At 40.9% G+C, this 26533-nt stretch overlaps 2 protein-coding genes across 3 annotated transcripts in view; both read left to right on the forward strand.

The window, feature by feature from the left end:
* The first annotated feature begins 1992 nt into the window (after window positions 1-1992).
* Window positions 1993-17525, forward strand: ssrp1a (structure specific recognition protein 1a). Of its 2 annotated transcripts, none has more exons than XM_086024127.1 (18): window positions 1993-2080; window positions 2751-2824; window positions 4584-4769; window positions 9203-9308; window positions 9596-9789; window positions 9875-9975; window positions 10158-10287; window positions 10449-10552; window positions 11756-11884; window positions 11995-12216; window positions 12522-12594; window positions 13275-13407; window positions 13803-13848; window positions 13929-14067; window positions 14170-14337; window positions 15964-16061; window positions 16146-16326; window positions 17132-17524. In XM_086024127.1, the coding sequence occupies exons 2-18, from the start codon at window positions 2771-2773 to the stop codon at window positions 17201-17203; spliced, it is 2136 nt and encodes a 711-aa protein (XP_085880253.1). In that variant the 5' UTR covers window positions 1993-2080; window positions 2751-2770; the 3' UTR covers window positions 17204-17524. The 2 variants fall into 2 exon arrangements, with proteins under 2 accessions (XP_085880253.1, XP_085880254.1); XM_086024128.1 differs by having other exon boundaries at window positions 2070-2162; window positions 17132-17525.
* Window positions 17526-23187: 5662 nt separating this feature from the next.
* Window positions 23188-26533, forward strand: part of LOC147151883 (P2X purinoceptor 3-like) — a 28131-nt gene continuing 24785 nt past the window's right edge. The window contains exons 1-4 of the mRNA XM_086020336.1: window positions 23188-23315; window positions 24230-24365; window positions 24482-24553; window positions 25968-26037. Coding sequence (XP_085876462.1) covers window positions 23191-23315; window positions 24230-24365; window positions 24482-24553; window positions 25968-26037 — 403 coding nt within the window. The 5' untranslated portion in view covers window positions 23188-23190. The remainder of the gene's footprint in view (window positions 23316-24229; window positions 24366-24481; window positions 24554-25967; window positions 26038-26533) is intronic.

A 26533-nucleotide genomic window follows, 5' to 3' on the forward strand; every position in this document is an offset into this window, starting at 1 on the left:
GGAGTACTTGAAGATGTTTTTTTTTTCTCCTCTTCACTTTTGAGGCAAAGGTTGCGTACGGCGAAGGTGTCCAACGCAGGTGATGTTATGCTCTGAAGAAGCTGCTCGTCAGGATGGAGCATCTGCTCGGACATCTGTGATCCGTGTGACACTCTCCGAGGCGACGAAGGCTTTTTGTATCCTCCTCCTCCTCCTCCCCCCTCCTCCTTCTTCTCCTCCTTTCCTCCCCTCTTTTCCATCCCCGAATCCCGACTTTCTTCTTCTTTTTTCTTTTCTTTTTTATCCTTTCGGCTGATTCACCGGCTTGACGCATCACTGCTCGCCCCGGAACCACGGGACTTGTCTCAACTTATCTCCGTCTCCACGCACGCACTCCTCATCATCCTCCACGCACGCTGACTCGTGGACGTTTGATGTGTCCGCGCCCCTTACACCCTCCAATTATTTCATCAGCTTTAAAAAAGTTGGGAGTATTAATCCAATAAGATGGTTGCACAGTGTTCTACTTCTACGCCTGCTCGCATGCCGCAATAAGTACCGACTCGTTTTCATTAATGTTCAGATTTATTAAAAAGCACATTTTTAAAAAACAACAACATAAGAATTCTGAAATACGCACAAATATAGATTTCAGGAAAAAAATTAAAATAAATGACCACACACGCAATTAAAATATTCTAAAACAGTGTTTTCCCAACCTTTATAGATCCAAAACACATATTTTATGTTCGCAAGGAAAACCAAATGTCACAAAAGGTTAAGTATGCTTATTAGATCTAGTGGAAGAGCATTTAATTTTTGTGCCTGCACTCTTGGTAGCCTACAATAGATGACATTGATAGATGAGCAAATTATTGTATAATAATTTTGGGATCCGTTTAGTGGAATTGGATAATTCCCCGCAGCACACCTGATGATTATATAGCGGGTTGGAAATCACTGCTCTAAAAAGTGACTACAATGTGGGAAAATATCATGCAATTTATTTTGAAGCGTGCAACGTCACAGTAATGCAGGACTAAAATAATCGGAATATTCTTCAGTTTTTACATTTCCTCAATGATCATTTCTTTATAATACAATTATAATTATTTTTTTCACCAGTGATTTTGTAGATCTTATTCATCTTGCAATCTCACTTGAACTGAAAACTGTGCCCCCGGTGAGGCCTCAAATGCTATAATCCGATGCAGTAAACTCTAGGATATATTCCCAAAGTTTGTTCAAGCGCTGGCCGGTTTGTATTGCAGCACGTAGGTGGACAAATTATGCGCACTGATTATAATCATGCTGGAAAACAAGCCAGTCCCCACGCAGACCTCCCAAAAAGCAACATACTTAATGTTGTCAGAGTTTGTGCAAATATGAGGAAGGATACAACTTGGAAAGATGCATGTTTTTGGCACAACAAGCTATTAAATGATATGTTTTGGTAAGCAGCAGCTGCACATATGTTGTTGCATGTCTTGGACTTGCCCTTGTTTTCCTTAGTTTCCGTTTGTATTTTATTACATCTCATGTCTGTTTTCACTACAAAACGGTGGGGTTTGAAATTCTTCCTCCTTGTAATTCATAAATAACACAAATGTTAGCATTATAAAGGACACTCCCTAATTAAAATGCGTTTTATTTGAGCCTCCAAATTATAATTGAGGCATGAATTTGCAAATTTCGTTGTACGCCTCGATTTACTTATTTCTCCATCATTATTCGAATTTCGTGATTTAGAAAAAAAAATGAAACGTCTTCAACTAGAACGTGGCACTGATCTATTAACATTAGATGGGTTTAGTGACATCTCGTGGTCGAAAATTATCATTGCATCACTGGGCCATAACGCGGCTAAAACAAACCGTTAAAATAATTTACGTGAACAAATTGGTTGGTCGAATATGACGATTTATTACTATTTAGTTTTTGGATCTGTGTTGTTTTTTAATCGGAATAATAATATATGGATGGATACTTTACACAGCGTTTCATTGTGCTACAGGAAGTAATAGAGGAGTGCTTCCTGTGACGTGAGTTAGCGTCTGATGCTACACGCGGGAAACAGGCGGACCATCTCATCATATTGACAGTAGGACTTTGAAGTTTTTCCACACGAAGCGTGAACGGTTAACTACAGACAAGCCTGTAATATAAGTAACACGACGCGTCTGGTCTGTCACTTTATCCTTTTTACATTCGCAATTTAATTCACGATATCACTTGTTTCTTTACACCGGCCTTGCTCGCTCGTAGCGCTCGATGTAAAGCGTATGGTGTCTAAACGGGGCGGTGCTTGATTCCGTTTCGTTTTAACCCACTTACGGGCTGCAAGCTTTAAGGACCGCAACGCAATGCAATGGAGTAAAAGAAGCGCACCTCGTGGAATTCAAGTTAGCTTAGCTACTGTTAATGTCTCAGCGATAAGTTTAATGTGTTCTGTATACTTTAATTAATGAAACGCAAAATGTCACATGGAAACAGTGCTAACGTGATACTAGTCAAGGATTAAGAGGGGGCAGTGGCAATTGGTATGAAACGAGGATACTTGAGGAAAGTGCAAGTTTACTGAAGCATTACTCCCGAGTGTGTGTGTATGTGTGTGGACACTGGACAATAAGCTACCTTCCCCTTTACTATTGCCTCCTCTTTTCGTTTTATTTGCTTAACGCCGTTTACTGTGAACAGATCTGAAAACACCCGTCGTTTTTGTGTGTTTATGTATTCGATAAATAATTTAAATTCCGTATGTGTGTCTGCAGAGCATCAGCCTGTAGTCGAGATGGGAGACACACTGGAGTTCAACGAGATCTACCAGGAAGTCAAAGGCTCCTGGGTAAGTACAGTACTGGAGCAAAAAGCCTCCTCACCTATTAATGGACACATGTTCTGTGTGACAACAAAAGAATACCAGATATGATTTGAAGTATGAGACATACTAACAATGAGTTCATACAATGATCGACCGTTGGATGTTAATCCTTTTCGATGGGCTTTGGATCCAAAGTATTTGTTGTTTCCATGCATATCCACGGATTCACCGATTCACTTCTGTTTTGTCACTAGCTATTTACTGAAAAAAATTAATCAATTGGCATTTTGGTGTTCTCAATGCTCCAAAGCCCTATCAAATAGAAAAGTAATACATTGGTGTCAAGGAACAATGTTGAAGTGATGCCCTTCAACTGAGAGACAACTTCTGTTAGCAGAAGAAGTAACAAGAGTCCAAGCTGCACATACGCATGTTCTTCAAACTCAACGCAATTAAGTCATTTATTTAAAAGGGCTATGATCTTGGAATTGAAACTATGTGTGCCCTACAGTTGAATAGTCACCAGCCCATGGTGTGTCCCGCCTACCGCTCAAAGACAGCTGAGATAGGCTCCAGCACGCTCGCGATCCTCATGGGGATGAGCGGATTGGAAAAAAAAAGAATGATTTTGGGATGATAGTTTGTGGTTTAATGTCGTGCATCCTTATGTCAATGTATTATATTACCCCAGGAGGACAAGGCATGACTATGGCCACTGAATTTGTCAAAAACTAGGGCCTGGCCGATTAATCGGCAAGATGATTAAATCGTCCGATTAAAGCTCTTGATACATTGGCCAAAATAATAATCAATCGGCCCGATGTTTGCCAATTGTATTTAATTTTGTGTACTCTGACCATTTACGGATGATGTACACAAGTAACGCCAGTTTCATTATTTACTACTTAGAAATCTGGATTATAACCTTGTATCCTTATTTATGAATAATTTAATTGATAAGGTCTTCCCTAAGACCTACCTTCAACATAATAAGAAGCTCAAGTTTTACAAGCATTGCTTGGGTGAGCAATGCAAGTCGTGCAAGGAATTGACCACGGGCTATCTTCACCTGAAGTTAAGCGCATGCACCACAACTATGAAAAGACAGCATGAATGTAGCCCTGCTTCGATGAGTCACGATGGCAACGAGGGAGGGGCATGGGAGAACATTGCTGCTCGGGTCAATATACGCAGAAGCTTCAAGTCCTTTAATTGTCAATCACAATAGTATATTGTGATATATTATATTGCCCAGGCCTACTAAGCACATTATGTTTATAACAAAGTTTATTTCATATTTATATTCACCAGTTTATTTCACTCTTTCATAGTTACGTTGACCTCTTATTAAAGGTTAACGCATTCACTGCCAGACATTTTCAGACCCTCTTTTACCCTAACGTTTGAAAAAAACATGAATAAATTCCTGGGATTGAATGTCTGGACTGTGAAAAGACAATACATTTGTCAATGGCAGTGAATGAGTTAAGTATTATGTTAAAATAAAATAACCAAAAATCAATTTTCTCAGGGTCATTATTTTATTACACTTATTTATATTTATAGACTTACATGTAAATTAAACTTTAGGAAAACTAGTTCTCATTAATTTAGTTTAATTTTTCAAACATCACAAATTCTTTTGTCCTCTACTAAAAGTCCAAATCAGACATTTTCTGCACACTTTAGATTGAACAAACTTAACAAAAGCCTAAGATTTCCCAAACATTTGAATATTAGTTAATTTTTCAAAAGAGAACTGTTCTTTTTGCCTTTTCTGCAGAATGACGGCCGTCTGCGCTTCAGCAAGCAGAACGTGGTGTACAAGAGCAGCAAGACGGGGAAGGTGGACAGCATCCCGGCAGGTGAACTTAGCCTGGCTCAGTGGCGACGCGTGTGTTTGGGCCACGGAATCAAGCTGAGTACCAGCACGGGGCACATCTACAAATACGACGGCTTCAGGGACACGGTGAGTGTCCAATTACACATCAGTACATCAGTTCCTCGGGCCCTACATTTCGAGGAGCTGTTTTTATGTTAGTGATTGGCCTAGTTTCCTCACTTGGGAACCCCATAGTGAAATAAATGTTACCTTACTTTGGGAAGAGACCCAGGCATGCTGGTCGGTTGCAGTATTAATGAATGTGGGCTGTAACACAGCTAGGGGGATTCTTCAAAACGACTTCTATTGCCGTGTGGGTAAGAGATCTTCTCCATAACCATCTCTGTCAATATCCATCCATTAATTCTCAGCTAGTTTGGGGCTCCTGTGGAACTTGTCAGTCACAGGTCTGGCAAATTCTCAAATTCTTTTGGAATTATGTTTCTATCTGCTGTAGGTGTTGAATTTCCGGGAAAACTCCAGGTTTTCAAGGGTGAGTCTATAGTAGCCCATCGGTTTTGGGGAGATGTCAAGACAGGCGGTTCAGGCTTTAATGAGTTAAGCTAATAAGTCTGGCTCACACCGTGACATATTTGTGTAGAGAGTGGCCAAGTGAGTAACGTCAGGAGCCTGGAGTCAGTCCTGTTGGCTATTTACCTTACGGTTAGTTCAGTGTTGGCGTCTTCTCCATGCTCTATGTTCAAGCTTTCAATTTTTGTCTTTGTCTTTTTTTTTTCTTTCTTTTTTTTTGGCCCACTTACGAAACAGGTGAAAAGTGCATTGGCAACTTTTGCGTTTCTTTTTTTTTTTTTTTTTTTTTCCCCATTTCCCTCGAGCGGCGGCATATCTGAAGCTTGCTCGTAACTGAGGTTGCATAATATAACCGTACTGATGTACCGAGAAAAAAAAAAAAATGAGAAAGGACTGCCTCCCTCACACAACCTCTTTAGTGTCCTTACGATATTAGAATAATATATCTCTGTAATGTATATGTTTTGATGGTAAGATATTTTTCAAATGTTACACATATATATGAATATTACACTGAATCTGCATTTGAAGAAAAGAAAATGAGAATCTAAATCACCACATCTGTCAGAAAAGTCTCAATTCAATCTTTTCCTGACATCGTTCAGCGCCAATACCAAGAATTTTTGGTGACAGTACTTCGGCGCGGTTCGACAGTTAGCAACTAGTTCTCCAAAAGCAAACCTACGGGTGGTTGCTTTAAGCTGTTTATTAGTCACTCCTGGAAAATATGTGCAGTATTTTGTATGTTGAAAGTGAGCACGCCTTGGTAGACTGTAGCGTACTGTATTCAGCTTCTGAGGCTCCGCATAATAACAGTACGGCAAGTTTCTACTGTTTTTACTGATGTTTGCGGTTTTTGCTGTGGTATCAGTTCATCAGTCATTTTGGTATCGTGACAACAGAAGCCAGAAGTGAATTTTTGGCTTGCAACACAAAGTAAAAAAAATCCACCAAACAATGGGTCATAACTGAAAAACTCAAGCAAGGGGAGAACATGCAAACCCCTAGCTGAGATTCCAACCTCAAATTCTGGTTTTGAGGCGTTAGTGCTAACCAAAGCGCCACTGTGCTGCCCCCATGTGAACGAGTTGTTGAAAAGTCTGCTTGTGTGTGTGTGTCAGGCCCTAATAGGATTAATGAGCGAAAGCGGCGCTCGCACATGTGCTGCATAAACAGCGTAATCATGGGCTCGTGTAAGTCAGTGTTTACATCAGTTCACTGAAACAATTTGGCTGAGACTGCTGTGGAGGGAAAAAAGGTTTTGTTTTTATCTCCCTGTGTGTTTTTCTTTTCCCTCTCCCTCGCTGCCGTGCGTGCACAGAGATTGTCAGGATGCCAGGAAATGAGTGGAAAGAAGGCTCTGCTATAACCCGAGGTGGCGTGAGCAGCTTTCTCTTGGGTTTAATCAGACCACTTTGCAGAGATAAATCCTCACGTCGCTGAGCACCGCAGCGTGATGTCATTGTTTAGGATCCCTCAGCCAGTGTCAGTAATTGGTCAATGACTGCTAGTTTGGCCTCTGGCTGTGTAGACACCGATGTGTCGTAACCTTAGCGAGATGTTGAACGTGTGCCTGGGAGTAGCTCTGTTCTGGAGCAAGCTCGCCTTTAAACACTAAAGTAGAAATGTTCACTTTTTTTTTTTTTTTTTGAACATTAGCACACAGTCTTTTTGAATTCCAAGAATACAATACTTGCTTTGCATTCACAAATTAAATATATGTTGTTGTTAACTTGTTATCCTTTCGGCTTTTCCCCTCAGGGGTCGCCACGGCGAATCAAGTGCACGCTCGATTCGCATCATTGATTTGGCAAAGCATTTTTACGCCGGATGCCCTTCCTGACGCAACCCTATTAGCAGGGCTCAGAAATTAAATATATACATGGTCTAAATGCAGTTACACTCTGGTTTCATTCATTTCAAGGCTCCCAAAACAGTAACTCCCTACAGCTCAGTCATATTTAACTTTTTAGTACATTTGCACTTAATCTTCAAGACCATTAATTAGGGTACAATTTGTGATGCTACTATAATTGAATGCTCTTCATGAGGTTATACTTGGTTTAAAGCAAGTTTAAGAATCACTGCCTTAACTCTTTGAGCTGGGGGGCAAAAAGTAGCAATTGCATTTTACTGCTTCTATTGTAACCGAATGTGCAAATGTTTAATAGAAATACTGTGATATTCAAACCCCAAATCCAATGATGGCATATTGTGAAAACGTAAATAACAGAATACAATAAGTTGCCAATCGTTTTCAATCTACGTATATTCAAATGATTACACCATAGCCAAGATGTTTGTTCAAACTAGGGCTGTGAAAGAAAATAGTTGACACAAAATTTTCGCAGGGCTCATGTTAACCACTGTTACATCCTTTCCTTTTGGCAACACTCAATAAGCGTTTGGGGTTGGGGCTGAGCGATATATCGTGATCTTATTGATATTTAGATATGAGCATTCAAGACATCATCAAAAATTAAGACGGTGTCACTCATTTTGTATTTTCCACGCTTGCTCTGCATGTACAGCACAGGCCAACCAACGCCAACCACATACATCCTTTCGCACTCCAGCCACACCGACCTTTCCAGGACACATTGTCCATTGTACTCTATGTAAACAACTGTTAGCGCCCTCTCTTGGTAAAAAAATGATACTGCAGCCAATGAGATTTTCCATGTGAAGAGGTATGTCTCATGAGATATCACTACAGTGATTAAATGTTTGACAGAGTTTTAACACCATATGCAATATGGATGTTGACTGTAGCGATATTGATATTACGATATTTCCCATCTCCTTTTTTTGTGTAAAACCACATCCTTGGTGACCGAAACAGGCTCAGGCTGTCCTCCCGTCAGTTCAAACAAAAGCCGGCAACGCTACGTGGCAGCATGATCCAAGTGAATCAAAAAACCAAATGAATCAGAAGATAAACCACGATGAGCACACTTCACAGCCAACAAGTCAGAGATGTGACTCAATAATCTCATTCATCTTCTTCACAATTTCGCCGTGGAGCTGTCGCCCAGAAGATTTTCAAAACGTAATACTAAATCCATGAAATACTCAGTTACTGTCTATCAATTTGAGAAACCGTTCATTGCGACATGGATATTTTATTTATGAATACAACATATGAACATTTGTAAAAATCGTGTCCCGTACACTTTAGACACTACTATGTCCTACTTATCGACAACTGACCCCGTGGCCCAATGACATCACGCACACGCTAGGTCAAACTAGGCGGCGTGGCCAGAGTCCTACTCATCCTGTTTGTACCAAAGGAATCATTGGTATCTTGTTATAGACGTCATGGCTACCGCAGTCTGGACTGAAGCGCGCGTGTGTGTTTGTTGTAAGACGTGTGTTTATTAGGACAACAACGACATGGTGGTGTACAGTCGAAGAAAACGGTCATGAATGAGCCCGACGTGAAACACTCTAGCGCTAAAACACGTGCTGTCCTTTTTAAACAGTTCCTTGGTCATCGTTAACAAACGGACTGATGGGCCTCACGCGCACATGCCCACACACTGATTGTATGCCCTCTAATTAGCAGTAATAAGCATGCAGACAAACACACATATCCAGGTGTGTAAACTCTCTTTCCGACAAAGTCTCATTCTCTTCTTCCGTGCATTCCGCAATCACTTCCACATGTGACGAGGACAGTGCCTGCGTGTGTGTATTAAGGTGTGTGTGTTGTGTGGTTGTAAGCCAGCCCCCAATCTAAATAAACTTTGTCTGTCAGCGGCAGTGTTGAGAGGAAGAGGACAAAGTAGTTGGATGGATTATGTTCACCTCCTGTGGTCCTGGGAGGCCCGATTGATAGGCGTGGTTTTAACGGCGTCGATTTAATTAGCCCCTTGAGCCCTCGTCAACTTTTTTTCTAGCGGGTGAGGAAATGTTTTGCTAAGCTTTGACCCATGCCGCGGGATGTTTCTAACGACAAATGATTTGCGTTTGTCTCCTCGCATCAGGACTTTGAGAAGATCTCAGAGTTCTTCAAAGAAAACTACAGCGTGGAGCTAACAGAGAAGGACATGTGTGTGAAAGGGTGGAACTGGGGGACGGCCAAGTTCTCTGGTAAAAACACAACATGACAATCGGCACTCATTATGCATTTGTGGTTGTTTTAGGGCACAGAACGCTAGTCACAGTTTAAATTCAATTTGTGTACACATGCTCACCTAAATGTAAGTTTCTCCAGGAAATCACTTACTGTATGTAATGTTAAGTTGGCAACAAACTTGCACTTGGCTTTTTTTGCATTTAGTAGGGGTAGACCAGGGTAAAAAAAAAAAAAATGTTGGCCTTTATTGATGCATAAAATGAGACTGTAGCGTTTACCATTTTTTTTCCTTCCACTGCAGGGCCGCTGTTATCATTTGACGTGAATGACACCACAGCCTTTGAGGTGCCGCTATCCAATGTGTCACAATGTGCCACGGGCAAGAATGAAGTCACCCTGGAGTTCCACCAGAACGACGACGCCGAGGTCTCGCTCATGGAGGTCCGCTTCTATGTCCCGCCAGGCCAGGCGGACGAGCGGCAAGACCCTGTGGAGGTGGGAGGGCTGTTTCCTCCTCCGCCGCTTTCTCTGTAAAGCCATTTAGCCGCTGCGCTGAAATCTCAGCTTTTCCCCTCTTCAGGCCTTCGCCCAGAATGTCTTATCAAAGGCGGATGTGATCCAGGCCACGGGAGACGCTGTGTGTATTTTCAAAGAGCTACAGTGTCTTACGCCCAGAGGAAGGTAAACTACCCACAAGCCTCAAATGTCATTCTGAACACGGGTGGGCAAAGTAAGGCCTACGCTGCCCTTACAGCTACAAATGCCTCGACTCCTCTCTGTGTCAGTTTTAAAAATCAAACGTGGCTCTTGATGCCCACCCCTGACACTCCTCAACTGTACTGAACACGTTCTGTATGTGCCAGATATGACATCCGCATCTACCCAACCTTCCTTCACCTCCACGGTAAGACGTTCGACTACAAGATTCCCTACACCACCGTCCTTCGTCTATTCCTGCTGCCACACAAGGACCAGAGGCAGATGTTCTTTGTCGTAAGTGGGCCTTGTGCTTTCAAGTTCTTTTCAACCGAATTTCTATTAACTATTATATTTTCTCATAGGTGAGAGGTTGCCGTCTCAGTTGTATTCCGACATAGCTTTTCTTTGTGAACGTCACGTATGCTCTACGTCCCGCTTCTTGTCTTTTGGCGTAGATTAGTCTGGATCCTCCCATCAAGCAGGGCCAGACACGATACCACTTCCTGATTCTGCTCTTCTCCAAAGAGGAGAACATCAGCCTCTCCCTCAACATGAGCGAGTGAGTTTATGTGCAGCAAGTACACTCGACGGACACTTGGTGATGTACAGCAGTGTTTTTCAAACTTTTTTATTTCATTGATAAAATCCTGCGGCACACCAGCAACTGAAATTGTGAGGGGGAAAAAAAAGCTTATTTTAACAATGTAAGTGTTATATTGTTTATATAAGCATTTCTTAACATAGAAGAATGACGTTATATTCTAACGTCTTAAATAGGAATTAAATGAACACAAAGAATAAAAGTTTTATAATGTTTCATATTGATACTTAGTGTGAAACATGGGCCTGTTTGGATAAACATGCGTCTCTAATTCGCTTGTCGCTACCTGCTGCTGCCACCTGCTGGTATGGAAGAGTACCACAATGTAGTAAAGACATGATTACGCTGCCGGGCGCTAGACCGCTCAGGCACACAAATTAGATAGTTTCCCACGGCACACCTGACAATATCGCAGGTGTGCCGCGGCAAACAGTTTGAAAAACACTGATGTACAGGAACTACAAGTACCATAATGCTTGATTTATACTGCAGGTCAAAGTGCCACGACTGCAGTTATTTTTTTTCAATTCTCGTCTATTTCTGTTTCCATTTCAAATGAGCCTGATATTGGCTGTGACCAATATGGCTGTGTGTGGACCGCAAAACATTGCATATGCCCAAATTGGTCAACATTAGGTGGTGACAACACAAAACTAAACGTATTAATAGAAGTCATAGAAAAGACTAATCAGAATCACCTTTATAGTCATTGCACAGTAAAAAAACAAAAAAAACCCAGCACAATATTTCCTTTTTAGAGCTCCAAAAACTCACCACCACTCGCACATCAGTTTACCATGTACACATCCACACGCAATTCATTGTCAGTAAAATTCTCACCACAATGTTCATGTCAGTAAATAATACCTCAAACAAATGCTTTTAGTATTACTGAAAAAAATACTTAAAACCGATTGGACCTTAAGTAGCATAATCACAGTTAAGCGTATATTGCCTTCTGAAACCATATAAATACATTTTTGAGACTCTTGCATTGGATTTCATCGTGCTGTTGTATCTAAGGAAGTTTCCATGAAGTCAATCAAATATGGTCCCTTTTTGGCTCTCAGTCCACACAGCTGTTGTAAAAAGTTTTTCCACCGGGGGGAAGCACAGTTCGAATGGTTGACACTGACAGTCGTTTTTCTTCTGTGTCGTCAGGGACGATGTGGAGCGCCGCTTTGAGGGCAAACTGAGTAAGAACATGTCGGGGTCTCTCTACGAGCTGGTCAGCAGGGTGATGAAGGCACTGGTCAACAGAAAGATCACTGTGCCCGGAAACTTCCAGGGGTACGCCCCAAAAACACCTGCACCTATAGTCACATTTGATTACTTTCTTTTTTTTTTTTTTTAAATTTAAGTGAAGCCCTTAAAAAGAAATTATGCCACATCCTTCTCAGCCACTCTGGTGCTCAGTGCATCACTTGCTCCTACAAGGCCACCTCGGGCCTCCTCTATCCCCTGGAGAGAGGCTTCATCTACGTCCACAAGCCCCCCGTGCACCTGCGCTTCGAGGAGATCTCCTGCGTCAACTTCGCCCGAGGCACCACCACGACTCGTTCCTTCGATTTTGAGATCGAGACCAAGCAGGGCAACCAATACACTTTCAGCAACATCGAGAGGTGACCGCGGCTTGTCCTTTGCACGTTATTGAGTCATTTCACCGGTCAAGAATAATTTACCCTTTCTATAATACACACTACTCAGCAAGTTCGGGATACCGGGCTTTTGGTTGAAATTTCAAGACAAACCTAAAATGCACCATAACCTTTACGCTACTGAAACACAGAGAAGAGAGAAGTTCAAATGAAGTGCACCTGCATTTTAGCTCCATCCTAAAAAAAAAAGAAAAAAAGTCATCCTAATGCCATAAATCCCTAATTTGTCTTCGCATTGGCTAACATACTTGTTCGGCGTCCCCCTCCAGGGAAGAGTACGGCAAACTGTTTGACTTTGTCAACGCCAAGAAGCTCAACATCAAGAACAGAGGTTTCAAAGAGGTAACGCGCTCGCCCGCTCTCGGCCGTGACGCCGTTTTGTCAATCATAATTCATCCCACTTAATGACACTTGTCACCCTCCCTTCTCCTTGTACTTGTGCGCGTGTGCTTGTACCCGTGTAGAAGAAGGTTCGTATGTTCGTTTCGTGGTTGGCGTGATTTATGCTTGCATGGCGTGCTGCCCGAAATCCAGCCCCATATTGTTGATTTACATTTTGGTTGGGTGTGGTGCGAGCATTGGTTTTGGATTGGGAACGATCCGAGGAGTGATTCTTGGCTAACATTGGTGCGGTCGGGTGCAGGCGTGTGGCAAGTAACTCTGCGTGTGCGTGTGTGTGCATTGTGCAGATTTGTGGCCTGGGGTGGCTTTTGGTGTGCAATAACTCAACTCAACTCAACGCAACTGTAGTCGGAGGCAGCACGAACACATGCAGACACATTCCGGTTTTTATGCACAAACGCGGCTGGCCTCAAACGCAATCAGGACCTTTTTGCTAAGGAGACTAATTGTAACAGAACTGAACTTTTTTTTTTTTTTTCTTTCTTTAAATACACTCACTTCTTTAGAACAGGCGCGGGATCGTCTCCATGGGAATGGTGGATTGTGTGGGGAGTTTTTTTTTTTTTTTTTTTTTTTTTTTGCTTTTGTAGGTGTTTCCTAACCAGGTAATATGCTTCCAGGGCATGAAGGGCAAGATTGACGAGTACAGCGACTCTGACGAAGACAAGCACGACGCCTACTTGGAGCGCATGAAGGCCGAGGGAAAGATCAGAGAGGAGGGCAACGACAGCGACGATTCCGACAGCGGCAGCGGTGAGTTGACGAGCGCAACTTGTTTAGAGCAAGAGCGGCAAGTTTGTTTTCATTGCGGGCCAGGGTGAAAACGCACACACACACACACACACACACGTATAATCGCTTGGGGTGTAACTGTATGACAAAAAGTGCACTTCTTTACATACATTAGTGGTCGGTTGTACTGTTGGGTTCACATTCGGCACAGTAAAGGAACAAATCCCAAAGCGAGCTACTTATCATATAAATGGACAGATTCATTTTCTTTTTCTCTCAAAGTTTTGAACAGAAGTCAACCAAAAGTCGCGGTAGTTTTATGCAGCCACATAAAATGACGTGGACCTTGACTTTGACACTCTTGGGTTAGAATGTTGGGTTGAACGCGGGCTTCCCTTTTCTTTTTCGTTCTTTAGATGAGTCTTTCAACCCTGGCGAGGAGGATGACGACATTGCAGAGGAGTAAGGAAAAAGCTCGACTCCTGGGAAGGCATTTTGAAGTTTTCACCGCGCTGACGTAACATTTTCCGCTCCACCTTCAGGTACGACAGCAAGGCGTCGGCCAGCGACAGCAGTGACAGCGAAGGCGACGGGAGTGACGACAACAGTCCAAAGAAGAAGCAAAAAGTCGAAAAGCCCAAAGTGGTGAAGGAGAAAAAAGAAAGGAAGCCACGCAAAGAGGTGAGAAGCAGAAAGTTGCAAGGCTGCCCAAAGTGTTGGCGCTCACATTTAACAGCAGCAGTAATATCTTTTTTTTCTCTTTTTCTCCCCCAACCACCACAGAAGAAGCAGAAAGACAAAGGCGGCCCCAAGAGGCCGATGAGTGCCTACATGCTGTGGCTCAATTCCAGCCGGGAGAGAATCAAGTCGGAGAATCCCGGAATCTCTGTCACTGAGATCTCCAAGAAGGCCGGAGAAATGTGGAGACAGCTGGGCAAAGACGAGAAAGAGGTGAGGGATGGCAAGGACCAAGGATACGTCGACTGCCCTGTTTGCTTGGTTCAAACAAGATCATTTTCTGGCTCAAGCTAGGAAAGTCCAAGCTTAACTGAGAGTTGCTCACAAAACAACCACTCCTAATACGAATTAAAATATTGTTGTGGTTATATAATTCCAAATCCAGAAAGCTGACTTTGTCCCCAGGGGTCTCTTGCTGGCACACTGCAGCTGTTAATGACAAAAGAACACAAGGGCAAATTCAAATGAATGCTTCAGAGCCTGAGTTCGTCCTGCGAGCGTCATCCGAATTAAGTACTTATTCCATTTGAAAAGTACTTCTTTTGTAAAAAAAAAAAAAAAAAAAAAAAAAAAGTACATTGAGTATAGTTATTATAATGGTAAGTATTCCTAATTGCTTTGAAAGTTGAAAAAATATAGCAGAATAAGGCTCCTTTTGTGTTTAGTATTAGTGGAAAAAAAGATAACAATGAAGGGCAAATAAATTCAACAACAATTAATCAAATAACTTCAATCGCATTTTTTAGCTAAAATGTCTGACAGTAATAACCACTCATCTACAAATAACACTTTTGCCACAGTTGAAGTGTATTAACGCAATACTCAAAAGGAAGTACAATTTTCCTTGTTAATTTTCATGTAAGCCAGTTTCTGGCATCATGCTCTTGCCGGGTCAAGTGCCTTTTTCAGCTCTTTAGGCCGCTCCGGTGGCTCGCTGGCAGTGGACGGGAGAACTTCCGTTTGGGGGGGGGGGGGGGGGGGGGGAGATGCAGTTGCGACAGTCACACTCTTTTCTATGTAAAAAAAAAAAAAAAAAAAAAAAATACACAAAAATCACATCACTTTACGCTCACACTCGATCGCAGCTTAGCTATGTGTTGATAGCGCAAACTATGCTAAGCTAGGTTAGTTGGAGAAGCTTTAACTTGCACCGAGCGAGACAAGTTCGTTAACCTGTCACGACAATTTAGTAGAAGACGCTTTGCTCCCGTAACGTAGAAGCTTGAGCTTGTTCTGTGCTAGTTAAATAGCACTAGTTACTATTAGTTACTTAAATAGCAGCAAAGCTGAGTTATTACTGCCGGTAGTAGGCCAAACATGTACACGTTTCCGTGTAAGTGTAATTTCTGAGTATTTCTCAATGGAAGTCGGATTTTTGTTGCTGATGGACCGTCCGACAACCACAAATGTCCGCGTGGTCAACGTGGAAATGGCCAAACATTGGTTTTGGGTGTCACAAATATGGTTTTAAATTAGTATAGTTTTGAAGCAGAAATGAGTCCTTTTTTTTTTTTTTTCTTCTTCTTCTCTCCCAAACACTGATCTGATTACAAAGAAAACCTCCAAGCCAACTCTGCCGCAAAGCCTTCCAGGCATCAATTTTCAAAACCGACTAATGTTACGACAGTCGCACGCACCGCTCTATGTACAAATAAGATAGCATGACGACAGTGAGGCAGGAAGGAAATAAAAAAAGAGAATGTGCAAAGTTTGCGATCATTTCAGTGAACAAGGAAGATAAAGTGCAACATGTGTATAATGGCCAACATTCTGTTGCGCTCTGCTCCATTTTTGGGTGTAAGAACAGACCTCCCGTAACAATGTTGCGCGTTCTTTCAGGAGTGGGACACAAAGGCAGGCGAAGCCAAGCGGCAGTACGACATTGCAAAGAAAGAGTACAAGGAAAGCGGCGGAGGAGAGTCTTCCGTTTCCAGGAGGTAAGACTCATCACCTCACGCGACCCACGGCGGTCGGGCCACTCTCGTGGATGTGTCCTCATCCGACCCCTCTCTCCCGGCCAGGGAAGCCAAGAAGTCTGGAGCCAAAAAGGAGGACAAGAAGCGGAAGTCCTCCGGAGGAGACAAGGAGAGGGAGCGCAGCGGCGGCAACGAGAGCTTCAAAAGCAAAGAGTTCATCGAGACCAGCGAGAGCTCGTCCGACTCGGACCACAAAAGCAAGTCCAAGAAGAAGAAGAAGAAGAAGGTGGATATGAGCGTCCGTTGACGATGTGCATTATCTGCACTTTATCTGTGGCTTTCTCTCACTTTCCGGAAGTATACCGACAACCCCTGCGGTGGAAAACCAATCGCTGCACAACATCTTGATGGTCTCACGTTCCAAATCGCTTCTGAGTAATGTTAGCGTCCATGAGGCCAAAACAAAATCCAGTCGCTCGGCCTGTTATGCTGTGGGGCCTCGCTTCACAAACTTCATTTGTTCCGCCTCTCCATTAAAGCGCGGTGGTGCGTTGACTTACGACTTTAGTTCATTGTAACTCAAATCTTTCCCCATTTCAATGAATCAAAAAACATTTGATGCATTCCGTCCTTTCAGGTGTGCGCATCTTAGCCACCAGGGGCACTATAATGTAATATAATATTATATAATCATCATACAGACAAAAATGAAGATTTTCACAGCTAAGTTATTGTGTAAAGTTTCAGTAGTGTTTAATGTTGGGTGTTTTTCGCAGAGGCTAAAGAATATATGCCTGTGAGTGAATTTCAATTGTCTGTCTACATATTTTGCTGGCAAGATAAAGCAGAAAAAAATGTCCGAGCGATGAATCGTATCTTAAAGAAAAGAAAATTGTAGGTCACTTTTATCTCAAGGATCCTCAGTAATTGCGTGAAAAACATTTCTCGGCCACTAGTATAAAACAATCAAACAAAAAACATGAACTGTCGCAGTACCTAACGATTTATTACACAGTTAGCACTTTTTAGTCACGTGCCGTTCATAAACTTGAAACGCAGCTCAAATTTCTTTTCCTCTGTTTTTGAACCAGGAATCAGAAGACGAGGAGGAGGAAGAGGAGGCTGCATCCACACCTGCGAGCTCAGAGGAAGAGTCGGATTAAACACACGCAATATTACTCACTCAAGGACCAGGCATTTACGCTCTCCGTGTTGATTTCACGACCAGACTGAAAACAAAACAAATCAGGAGAGTTGGAAGTCATGCTTTACGATTTAGCACAATGTGCCCGAATCACCATCTACGAGGTCTTTCCTCACAGATAAGTGTTGGCATTTTTTTTTTCTTGTGGTTTTTCCTCCCTTTGTCGTTCCATGTGGGTACACATTGTAGTTTTGTAGCACTTAATGGTGCATTTACTAGTTCCGTTTCCATTGTCATTTTTCTCAGCTTCAATAAAAATAATTTTTAATAAAAAAAAAAACTCAAATGTTCTTTAGCTGCATCTTTACTTCCATCATCAGTTTTCTGAGGATAAATGTGTAGTTTATGCTTCCCTGTAATTCAATTGGATGAAATGAGACGCATGGCAGGAAATGACAACTACCGCTAATCTCTTTAATTTACAAATCAGTCAGCAACACACGTTCTGTGAGGCTAAATTGACCTCTTTAGTATTGCGTGGGCTTGTACTGTAAACACTTGACCATATTGCTAAATTGACGTGCACTTTCCCATCCTTGCACCTGGCGTCATTAAAACGTAAACATTGTCACTTGACGCATCGGCAACCCGCGTTCGGTTTCGATTCGGTTTGCCAGGATCATACTAAGAGAGTAGGAGTGTTTTGTTTTTGATCTCATCTAGTTACATAAGATGATCAAAATGTTCAAAACAACTCTCGGTGTGATTTCAGTATGACGCGATAATAAAAACAATGAAATCAATGTTCCGGATAGGATCAAATATCGGTAGGTAATTTTGGTCTTTTGAGTGAAATATTTCTAATGTCTTTCACGCGCTCAGGTCATGTTGCAGGTGGCACGGTGCTTTAGTGGTTGAGTACATCTGCATCACAGTTCTGAGGCCTGCGTTTCCAATCTCAGCTTGTGGAGTCCGCACGTTTGCCCTGTGCTTGCCTGCTTCCTCCCGCAGGCCAAAACCTGCATGTGAGTGAATGGTTGTTTGTCACTGTGACCAGTCCAGGATGCGCCTCCAGCTCAGCCTTGACCCCGATGAGGACACGCACTTTAGAAAATGGATGGCTGGCGGTCGTTTTGCATTCTTTTCAAAGTTAACACAAGCCCATTTGGGCTGTTCTGTCACATTTGGGATTCACACCCTCCTTCCCGATCTTCACTGTTACCGAAAGCAGCTTTTAAACGATACACCACATTAAATGGCGCACGCGGGAAATTGACATCTTGAGATGGCCTTTTCTCCATTACAAAAAAAAACCTCTTACTGGATAGTTCCTCCCCTCTGGAAAAATCCCGCGGGATTCCTTTGCACTATGGCGTCGTGCATCAGGCTAAATTAACCAGGCAAGGCGGTTTGCGAGTGTGCTCTAACGGCGGGAAGTCGGCTAGCGACACCGGCGGCGGTGGTGGGGAGGTTTGGTTTCCAACGGCAGGATGATGATGATGATGCCTAAGTACACGGAGGTTTGTTAAAAGGCATCTTAATTCAGGGTTCAAGAGGTTGGTTTTTACGATGCAGACACTCCCATGCGTGTGCGGTTGGCCTGCCGCCACTCTGACTCCAATTTCCGCGAGGAGTTGCTCTTCCTTGCACTTCTTGTTGGTTGATCTGAGAGTGGCCTCCTCCTGTTCATCATTCGTTCGGCTGCATGTTGTCACAATCACTTTGTCACTTACGCTGCCCCCCACTTTCGTGGCTCATTTCAGAAGAAATAATAATGTGAATGATCATTGAATGAAATCAGGATTCCATGGGTTTAATTGTAAGAGTGGGCAGCGCGTTGGCCTTGTGCACATGCAGAGGATATAAAAAGTCTACAGACCACTGTTCAAATGTCATTTTATTGATATAAAGACAAAGAGCAAGATTTGTAAATACTAATGATTTTTTTCGACCGTTGTGATATTTAAAAAAAATATTTTTGAGAGGTGAAGTAAAAATGATTTTAATGATTGTTGATTGTTAATATTTAATTTAATCAATGATTCCGATTTTTTTATCTTATTTTTTTTTAAGTTTTAATTTCCATCTCATTATTGAAAAAAATGGACATAATTGCAAATTGACAGTGCAGAATATGCGCAAAAACAAAAATGAATTATGATTCAGATACCTGTTTGGTCCGTGACATGCCAGAAAATAGTCCAAAATGATGATTATTTTCTAGTCAAGTTAAAGCAATTAGGAGCAGGGTTGGGGGGGTATTCCACACATCAGTCTTTGTCAGGCCATAACACATTTTCCCTACCTGTGTTTAGGAGAGTTTATCATGGTCCAAGGAAAGGACAACCACTTCTATGTTTTTCTGCGAGTCTTCCAGTCTCCATGTATCACAATTGCAACCAGCCAATGACGCTCTGTGAGACTGATTATCAGCAATCATGTAAGGCTAATGCAAAAACTACATACAGTAACAGACAAAAATCCATCCTCTCCAAAATAGCCTCCCGTGCCACCGAGCCCCTGATGTGTGTGTGGAAGGTTTTCCAGCACTCCCTGAACTCAGTGTTTTTTTCAGCAACTTGAAAAATGTTAGTTTTTGCAAAACCCTCACGTTAATTGACAAAAATCCCACCTTCGAAAATGCACATTTTTTGAAATTATTTTTGGATCACTTTTCTCATGTCACATTTTTTGCATAGCATAAGAAATATTTTGCTCTTATAAAAAGTTATTTTTTTAACTGAAAAATATGAATGTATTCTCTTAATATTACAACTACAATCTCATGCAATGACATCATTCTTGTAGCATCAAGATGTTCTTTCTTGGGATATTACATTTTAGTCATGTATTGTTATTAAGTGAGTTCAGTTCACATTTGCAATTTGTCCTGACTGCACAAAGACTCGATCCATGTTGAATGTTTCCCCACAGCGTTTCATTCCATCACATGCTCTGATCAATGTGTACACATGCTCTGAACGTGCTCTGAACTTACACGAGGACAAGGGCTTGCCTCGTTACTAACGGAAACATATCACCTTTATTTGCATATGGGCTAAAAACAAATGTGTGTCCTATTTGCATCAATGTAATGGGTTTCACTGGGTCTATAACAGGAAGTCTAATCGTATCCCTTTGAGATCTCGGCCACCCCTCCTATAAGCATGTGTTTGGTCATGGATCGCATTACAATGAACTGACCGCAAACATAATGGATCCACTTAAGAAATGACACAGTCCACACACATACACATGCAGTACTTTCACTGTCATTGCATCACTACTCGCATTTATCTCCAGCATTAATGCTGCTGCTGCTGCTGCTCATGAGTGTATTGAGAAGTGGTCGTATCGCATGTCGCTGTTATTCTCAATTATGCTACACTTTATAATGCATTTACAATGAGGCCTTGTGAGGGCCTGCACACTTGGAATCCAATTTGTTTTATTTACTGCTCTCCACTTGATGTGCTACAAGTGATGTTTGATGATGACAATTTAAGTTTTGTCATAATGATCAATTTAAGTGGGTTTTATGTTTTCAACTTTTAGGAAAATCTTCTCAATACACCTGTACTAAAATCACTGAATGGAAATGCTCCTTCCGACAAAATGACAATGGCAAGGCAACTTTATTTCCATAGCACCTTTCTACACGGAGGCAATTCAAAGTGCTTCACAAAGGGTAGTAAACAGCAACAACAATTAAGTAAATTCAGAATAAAATACCCAAAGAATAAAACAATGGTTAAAATCAGAAATAAAACAAAGGAAACAGCAAATAAAGGACCTAAATAAAAGAAACAGAAAAAGCCCGGGAAAACAACGGTTTTCAACTGGGACTTAAAATTGGCTGGAGTTGGGGCAAATTTAAGTTTATCGGGAAACTGGTTCCATTTGTGTGAAGCATAGTGGCCAAATTGAATTTCTTGACAGGTGCTTGACAACTGCGGTTTTCAGGGATTCTGGATGGATAGAAATGGAACTGCAAAAGGAAGATTCTTGACAAACAGGAATAGATTTTGTATTTCATTCTGTGGGTTGCAAATCATGGGCATTTCTAGTCCATTTTACAGGTGCTCAATTGAATTCCAGCCCCCCTTAAAATTTGAGATACTGTACTTTGTATTTTTTATGTATTTCAACAACAAAAATACGGCACCCGCCTTACCTCAAAAATCCCAACGGGGTTCTGCACAAGCTGCAATATCTGCACAGAGTAATACGCTGCCTTGACAGTGACAAAGTCGTGTACCCGGCCTAAACCAGAATGTGTGAGTTTCTTAACTTTTACCACTTTTACCATTCCTCATTTCTTCTGCATAGCTCACTGTTTATGTTGTTAGGTAGGTGTTAGCTGACTTTTTTTCCCCCTAGGAAACAATTTCAGGTGCTCAGAGGCAGACAGCACCACTCCCCACTGAATTGGAATGAGAGAAGCTAGCGGTTGTCATGTGCATGTGCTAATGTTGAAGCCGAGGCGCTACTACAGACAAGCTCACTGACTGGCTGCCCATGAACATTATAACTTCAATTAGGGCCCAAAGTCTGCAGTCCATTTTAGGTCCACTACAGGAATTAATGGGGTTTCAATATGTTTGTTTTAAAAAGCCAATACATACCTCTTTTGTTGTGGTTCAACATTGATTCTGTTTCTCGTTCACAGAAATTGCATTAAAATGTACAAAACAGTGACATTTATCTTGCCTGCCAAGTAAGTTGCTCCTGGTTCAACTGGAATAGTTTAGGTGACTGTTTAAACACTGTTCAATCATTAAAAAGTACCAATACAAGTAATAAAACGAACTATAAAAATCATATTTTCACTCAGATGTGACAGTTAGCACACATCTACGGGGGCCTTACTTGTACTTATCTATTCCTTCAATTTATTCCATCATATGGTACTTGTATGACTATATTATATGTTTTCCTTGTTGTTTGGGTCCTTTGTCTGTCAATTTATAATTATGTATGAATTGATGATTACTTACTATCATGTTGTTCCTTATAAATTGTAGTAGAAGTTGCAGTCGTAGTGTATTATTATCATGGATGGAGAGTCAATGAATGTATACGAAACAAAAATATAGGCACTTGTTATTTTCTCAAATTATTCATTGGCTAAACTCAAAGATCTAAGATTGTTCTATGAACACAAAATGCCTCATTCTCTCAAATATTATTGACAATTAGTGTGAGTGAGCACTTCTCCTTTGCCAAGATAATCCAGCCATGTGATAATCCACGTGGATCATTTTAAAATGCTGTTCAAACAGCACGATGCACAGGCACAGGCGCGACCTCGGCTGCCCACAATAAAGGGCACTATATCTGCAATTTGTTATTATATGATTTGGGTAACATTCCAAAATGTTGAACTTTAACTTTATCTCATTATTCATGTTTTTTTTAATTCATTTATTGATCCATTTTCTATACTGCTAACCCGACTCATTTTTATGCAATCATTATTTCTATTACTTGTATTTATGCTATTAATCATCCCATATCTCATTTCTTATTGTCATTTTTGTTTTTTTATTGCTACGTTGCCTACTTTTGTATATTTAATTGAACCCCGTTTTGTTATGTTTTAGTGATTTAGTCAGTGATCTCACACACACACATATATATATATATATATATATATATATATATATATATATATATATATATATATATATATATATATATATATATATATATATATATAATCTTGCAAATGCACACACTAGCACTCAGGCTTTGTGGTGAATGAAAAATGAGAATGAGGACAAAGAGGGAGGGACACTTTCATCCCCTCATCTGCACAGAGGAAGGGGAGGTCCAGCAATGGAGTGGCAGATGGAGAGGGACAAGCATCAGCCACATCTTCAATAAATCTCAGCTGAGCCAGGGTCGGTCTTTAACGAGAAGTCCCCTTATAGCGAGCTACCTTCCTCATCTTTTCCATAGAAATCCTCCACTGAAAAGTGAGCGCTGGTTACCAGCATCACCACCATGGTGTGGGGCTGGGTCACGGACTTCTTCACCTACGAGACCACCAAATCCGTGGTGGTCAAGAGCTGGTCGGTGGGCATCATCAACAGGATCGTGCAAGTCTTCATCATCGCTTATTTTGTCGGGTGAGTGACTGGAGGTTCAGATTTGTTGTCTTTTGATTCAAATTAGACTTTAATGATGTTAAAAAAGTAGGACGACATGGAGATTGAATTTAACAATATGCAGTGGACTACATCATACTTAAACATCTTACTGCACACGTGAGGAGCAAAATATGATAAATACCCCTCAGTATAGTACAACAATATAGCATAATTACCTCAGTCATATTTTAGAAATATTTTTGGAAAGATGAAAATATGACAAGTTGCCTTTTTCAACCTTTGCCTGACTGACTGACAACGTGCACAGACAAAGAAAAACAGGCTATTTTTAGCAAGCACATTGTTGTTTTATATATTGTGGCTCTAAGTTAAAAAAAATGACTTGAGCAATTATGCTACCAATATCATAATAAAAGATATTTCAAAATACATCAATAATGGTGTAAATCAATGCAAGTTTTATTTGGTAACATTTAAAAGCACTGAAAAAAAAACAAGCTCAAATCTCCATATGATTTGTTTTTCAACAATTATTTCACTTACATTTTGTCTCAGTTTTCGTACATATGCCCGGCTTTCGTAGGTGTTAATGTTAATGGTCATTTGTATCTACAGTGGAACCCCGGTACTCATGGGGAATAGGGACTGGGCCAGCCATTGAAATGCATGGAGAGAAAAAAAAAAAAACATATATAATTTTTAACCCCCCCAAATTCTTCAAAAATGCTGCTAAATCGCCAATAAGCCAAAATCAGCAGGGATAGGCTCCAGCTCACCTGCAACCTAATGAGGAGTGCACATGAGCTACAGAAAAATAGATGGATGGGTGGTTTGATTAACTTCGATCAGTTAAGAAGATTGTGACAGTTCAATGTGCTACTTTGGTGATGTAGTTTGTAATGTTTCAACATTGACTAAAACGCTCTGTGCAGCTGGGTCTTCATCCACGAGAAAGCCTACCAGGTGTCCGACACCGGCATAGAGTCATCCGTCATGACTAAAGTGAAGGGCTTCGGCTACCATCAAAACCGCATGATGGATGTGGCCGACTACGTCTTCCCCCAACAGGTACGAAGAGCACCTATCACGCAACGTGACTTTCTTTGGAAAGTGTTTGACACATCTTCAAGTATTCCCATTGGGTTGCCGCAGATGTACTTAATGTGTGCGTGCGTGTGTTGCAGGGTGCTGCTGTCTTCTGCATCATGACTAAACTCATCATCACTGAGAATCAGTTCCAAGGAAAATGTGGGGAGGTGAGGCGAGGCAACAATTTTTTTTTCACCTTGTAGTGTATTGAATTTTGTACTCATGATACTCTTAAGGAGCTGCAAGATGCCCTATGAGCCCAAACACAGGAGACGATACTTGATGTAAAGCAACAGTCACTTTTTTCATTCTGTCCACTGGCTGCATTTTTCTCCAGTTCATGACTCGTGGGTCTCCACAGCTAATTTGTATAATAACACTGGTCAACTCATTTTCGTGGAACCTCTAAAGTTAAACACTTCTTATTGCAATTTTTTTTTAACTTTTTATTTTTTTAATTTGTTTTTTAAATACCGTCACAGAACAATGCCAATGACGGCTAAGCAGAAAAGTCTCATGACAATCATAGACGTGAAAATGGAATACTTTGCAACACAGGATCAAACAATTGTACAAACATCTCCGTCTTGCCTGCTCAGTAAAACATAACTCAGATGACGATAATAAGTTAACACTGGTTAACACATTCTCTGTTGATTCTGAATCTTCCTCTTGTTTTTTTCTCTAGCACATCGAGGTTAATAATAATAATAATAATAATAATAATAATAATAATAATAATAATAATAATAATAATAATAATAATAATAAAAATGTAATGCAATACATTTAGTAATATTTATGAATTAAGGACTGGGTTCAGCAACAGGTAGATTTTTTTCAGAAATGTCATAGCTATGATTACAATACATGGTAATATCCATATTGTGCAAGGTTTTGTAGGTCAAACTTAAAAAAATAAAAATAAAAAAAATATCTCAAAAAACTGATGTGCTAGAAAAGTAAAGACATGCTTTAAATCAGCATCAAAAATACATTTAGGCATTTTAGGGACACTTAAAGTAAGGTCTGATTAAAATTTGCTGTTGACCAGAGTAATATTTGAGGGATTTGTTGTGGCAAACACTCACATCATTAGAAGCAATGGTTGGCTCGCTGACAACAAATCACAAATACAAAAATTTTATGCGGCTAATGATGTGATTGTCATGCGCCGTCTCGGTTTGTGCTCTATTTACCCAGTAAATAGTTGAACTATTTTTCAATTAATTTTAAGGGAGGGATTGATAATAAATGCTTGCAATATCTCATATCCCAGTGTTAAAATTGAAGACAATTTGAAAGAAACATGAAGTCAACGCACATGATTTGCCTTCACGGGCCACAAAATCTTCAGTTTGACACCTGATCTATAAGTGAAAGGGTTGTGTGGCTTTATTCATTTTGTGAAATTTTGCTGTTAAATTTCACTTTACTTCTCAATTATTAATGTGTTTTGGGTTAAAATCCCTTTATGCTATTTTTGTCAAATAAATTTGCTTGGTGTGACCATGTGAAAATGAGATCTTTATAAAATGATTTAAAATGACCCTAACACAAATGTGCATTTGCATGTTTCAGAAAGGGAGTAGGTATAGCTGTGACACAGACGAAGACTGCGAGCAACATGTTGGTTCCATCCTTACTAACGGTAAATGAACCTTCTCTTCTTCTCGGAATGACAACAGCACAACCTCCAAAGTCAAGCTTGATCGATTCTGTGATTCTGGTGGGCTTCAAAGTAGTTGTAATTTTAATTTCAAAACAATTTTCACATTGGAAATTTGGTATATAAAATTAATTGGATTGTTCCAGGTTCAAATTCTTGCCACCAATAAATCTTTTCTTTTAATATTTTGAAGTTTCTTTTGACGTTTTAAAACCGCTAGTAAGATTTGAATGTTGCCTTCACTAATCCCACCCCTGCGCTGCTGTCCCCCAAGTTTTTGACCAAAGCCACGCTCCTCACTAGCATGCACGAGTATGATTCTCAAACACGGCCATTCATCACGGCCAAAGGACATAGCCGGAAATTTCTCCGTGGGGCGGCCAAAATGACGCGACAGCTCAGTGAAGGCGGTCAAAGGTGTTCGCGTGTGTGTTGTCCTCATATCATCCACAGTCAGGGTTTCATGAAATAAAATTCA

Source organism: Filicampus tigris, chromosome 2, assembly GCF_054856515.1.
Source record: "Filicampus tigris isolate MCC_2025a chromosome 2, RoL_Ftig_1.0, whole genome shotgun sequence".
Lineage (NCBI taxonomy): Eukaryota > Metazoa > Chordata > Actinopteri > Syngnathiformes > Syngnathidae > Filicampus > Filicampus tigris.

Excerpts from the sequence above, each read along its gene's own strand:
- ssrp1a (XM_086024127.1), top strand. The coding sequence starts at position 2,771 with ATGGGAGACACACTGGAGTTCAACGAGATCTACCAGGAAGTCAAAGGC. Across the intron at positions 16,062-16,145 it reads GAGTCTTCCGTTTCCAGGAG|GGAAGCCAAGAAGTCTGGAG; the intron begins GTAAGACTCATC and ends TCTCCCGGCCAG. Across the intron at positions 16,327-17,131 it reads AGAAGAAGAAGAAGAAGAAG|GAATCAGAAGACGAGGAGGA; the intron begins GTGGATATGAGC and ends TTTTTGAACCAG.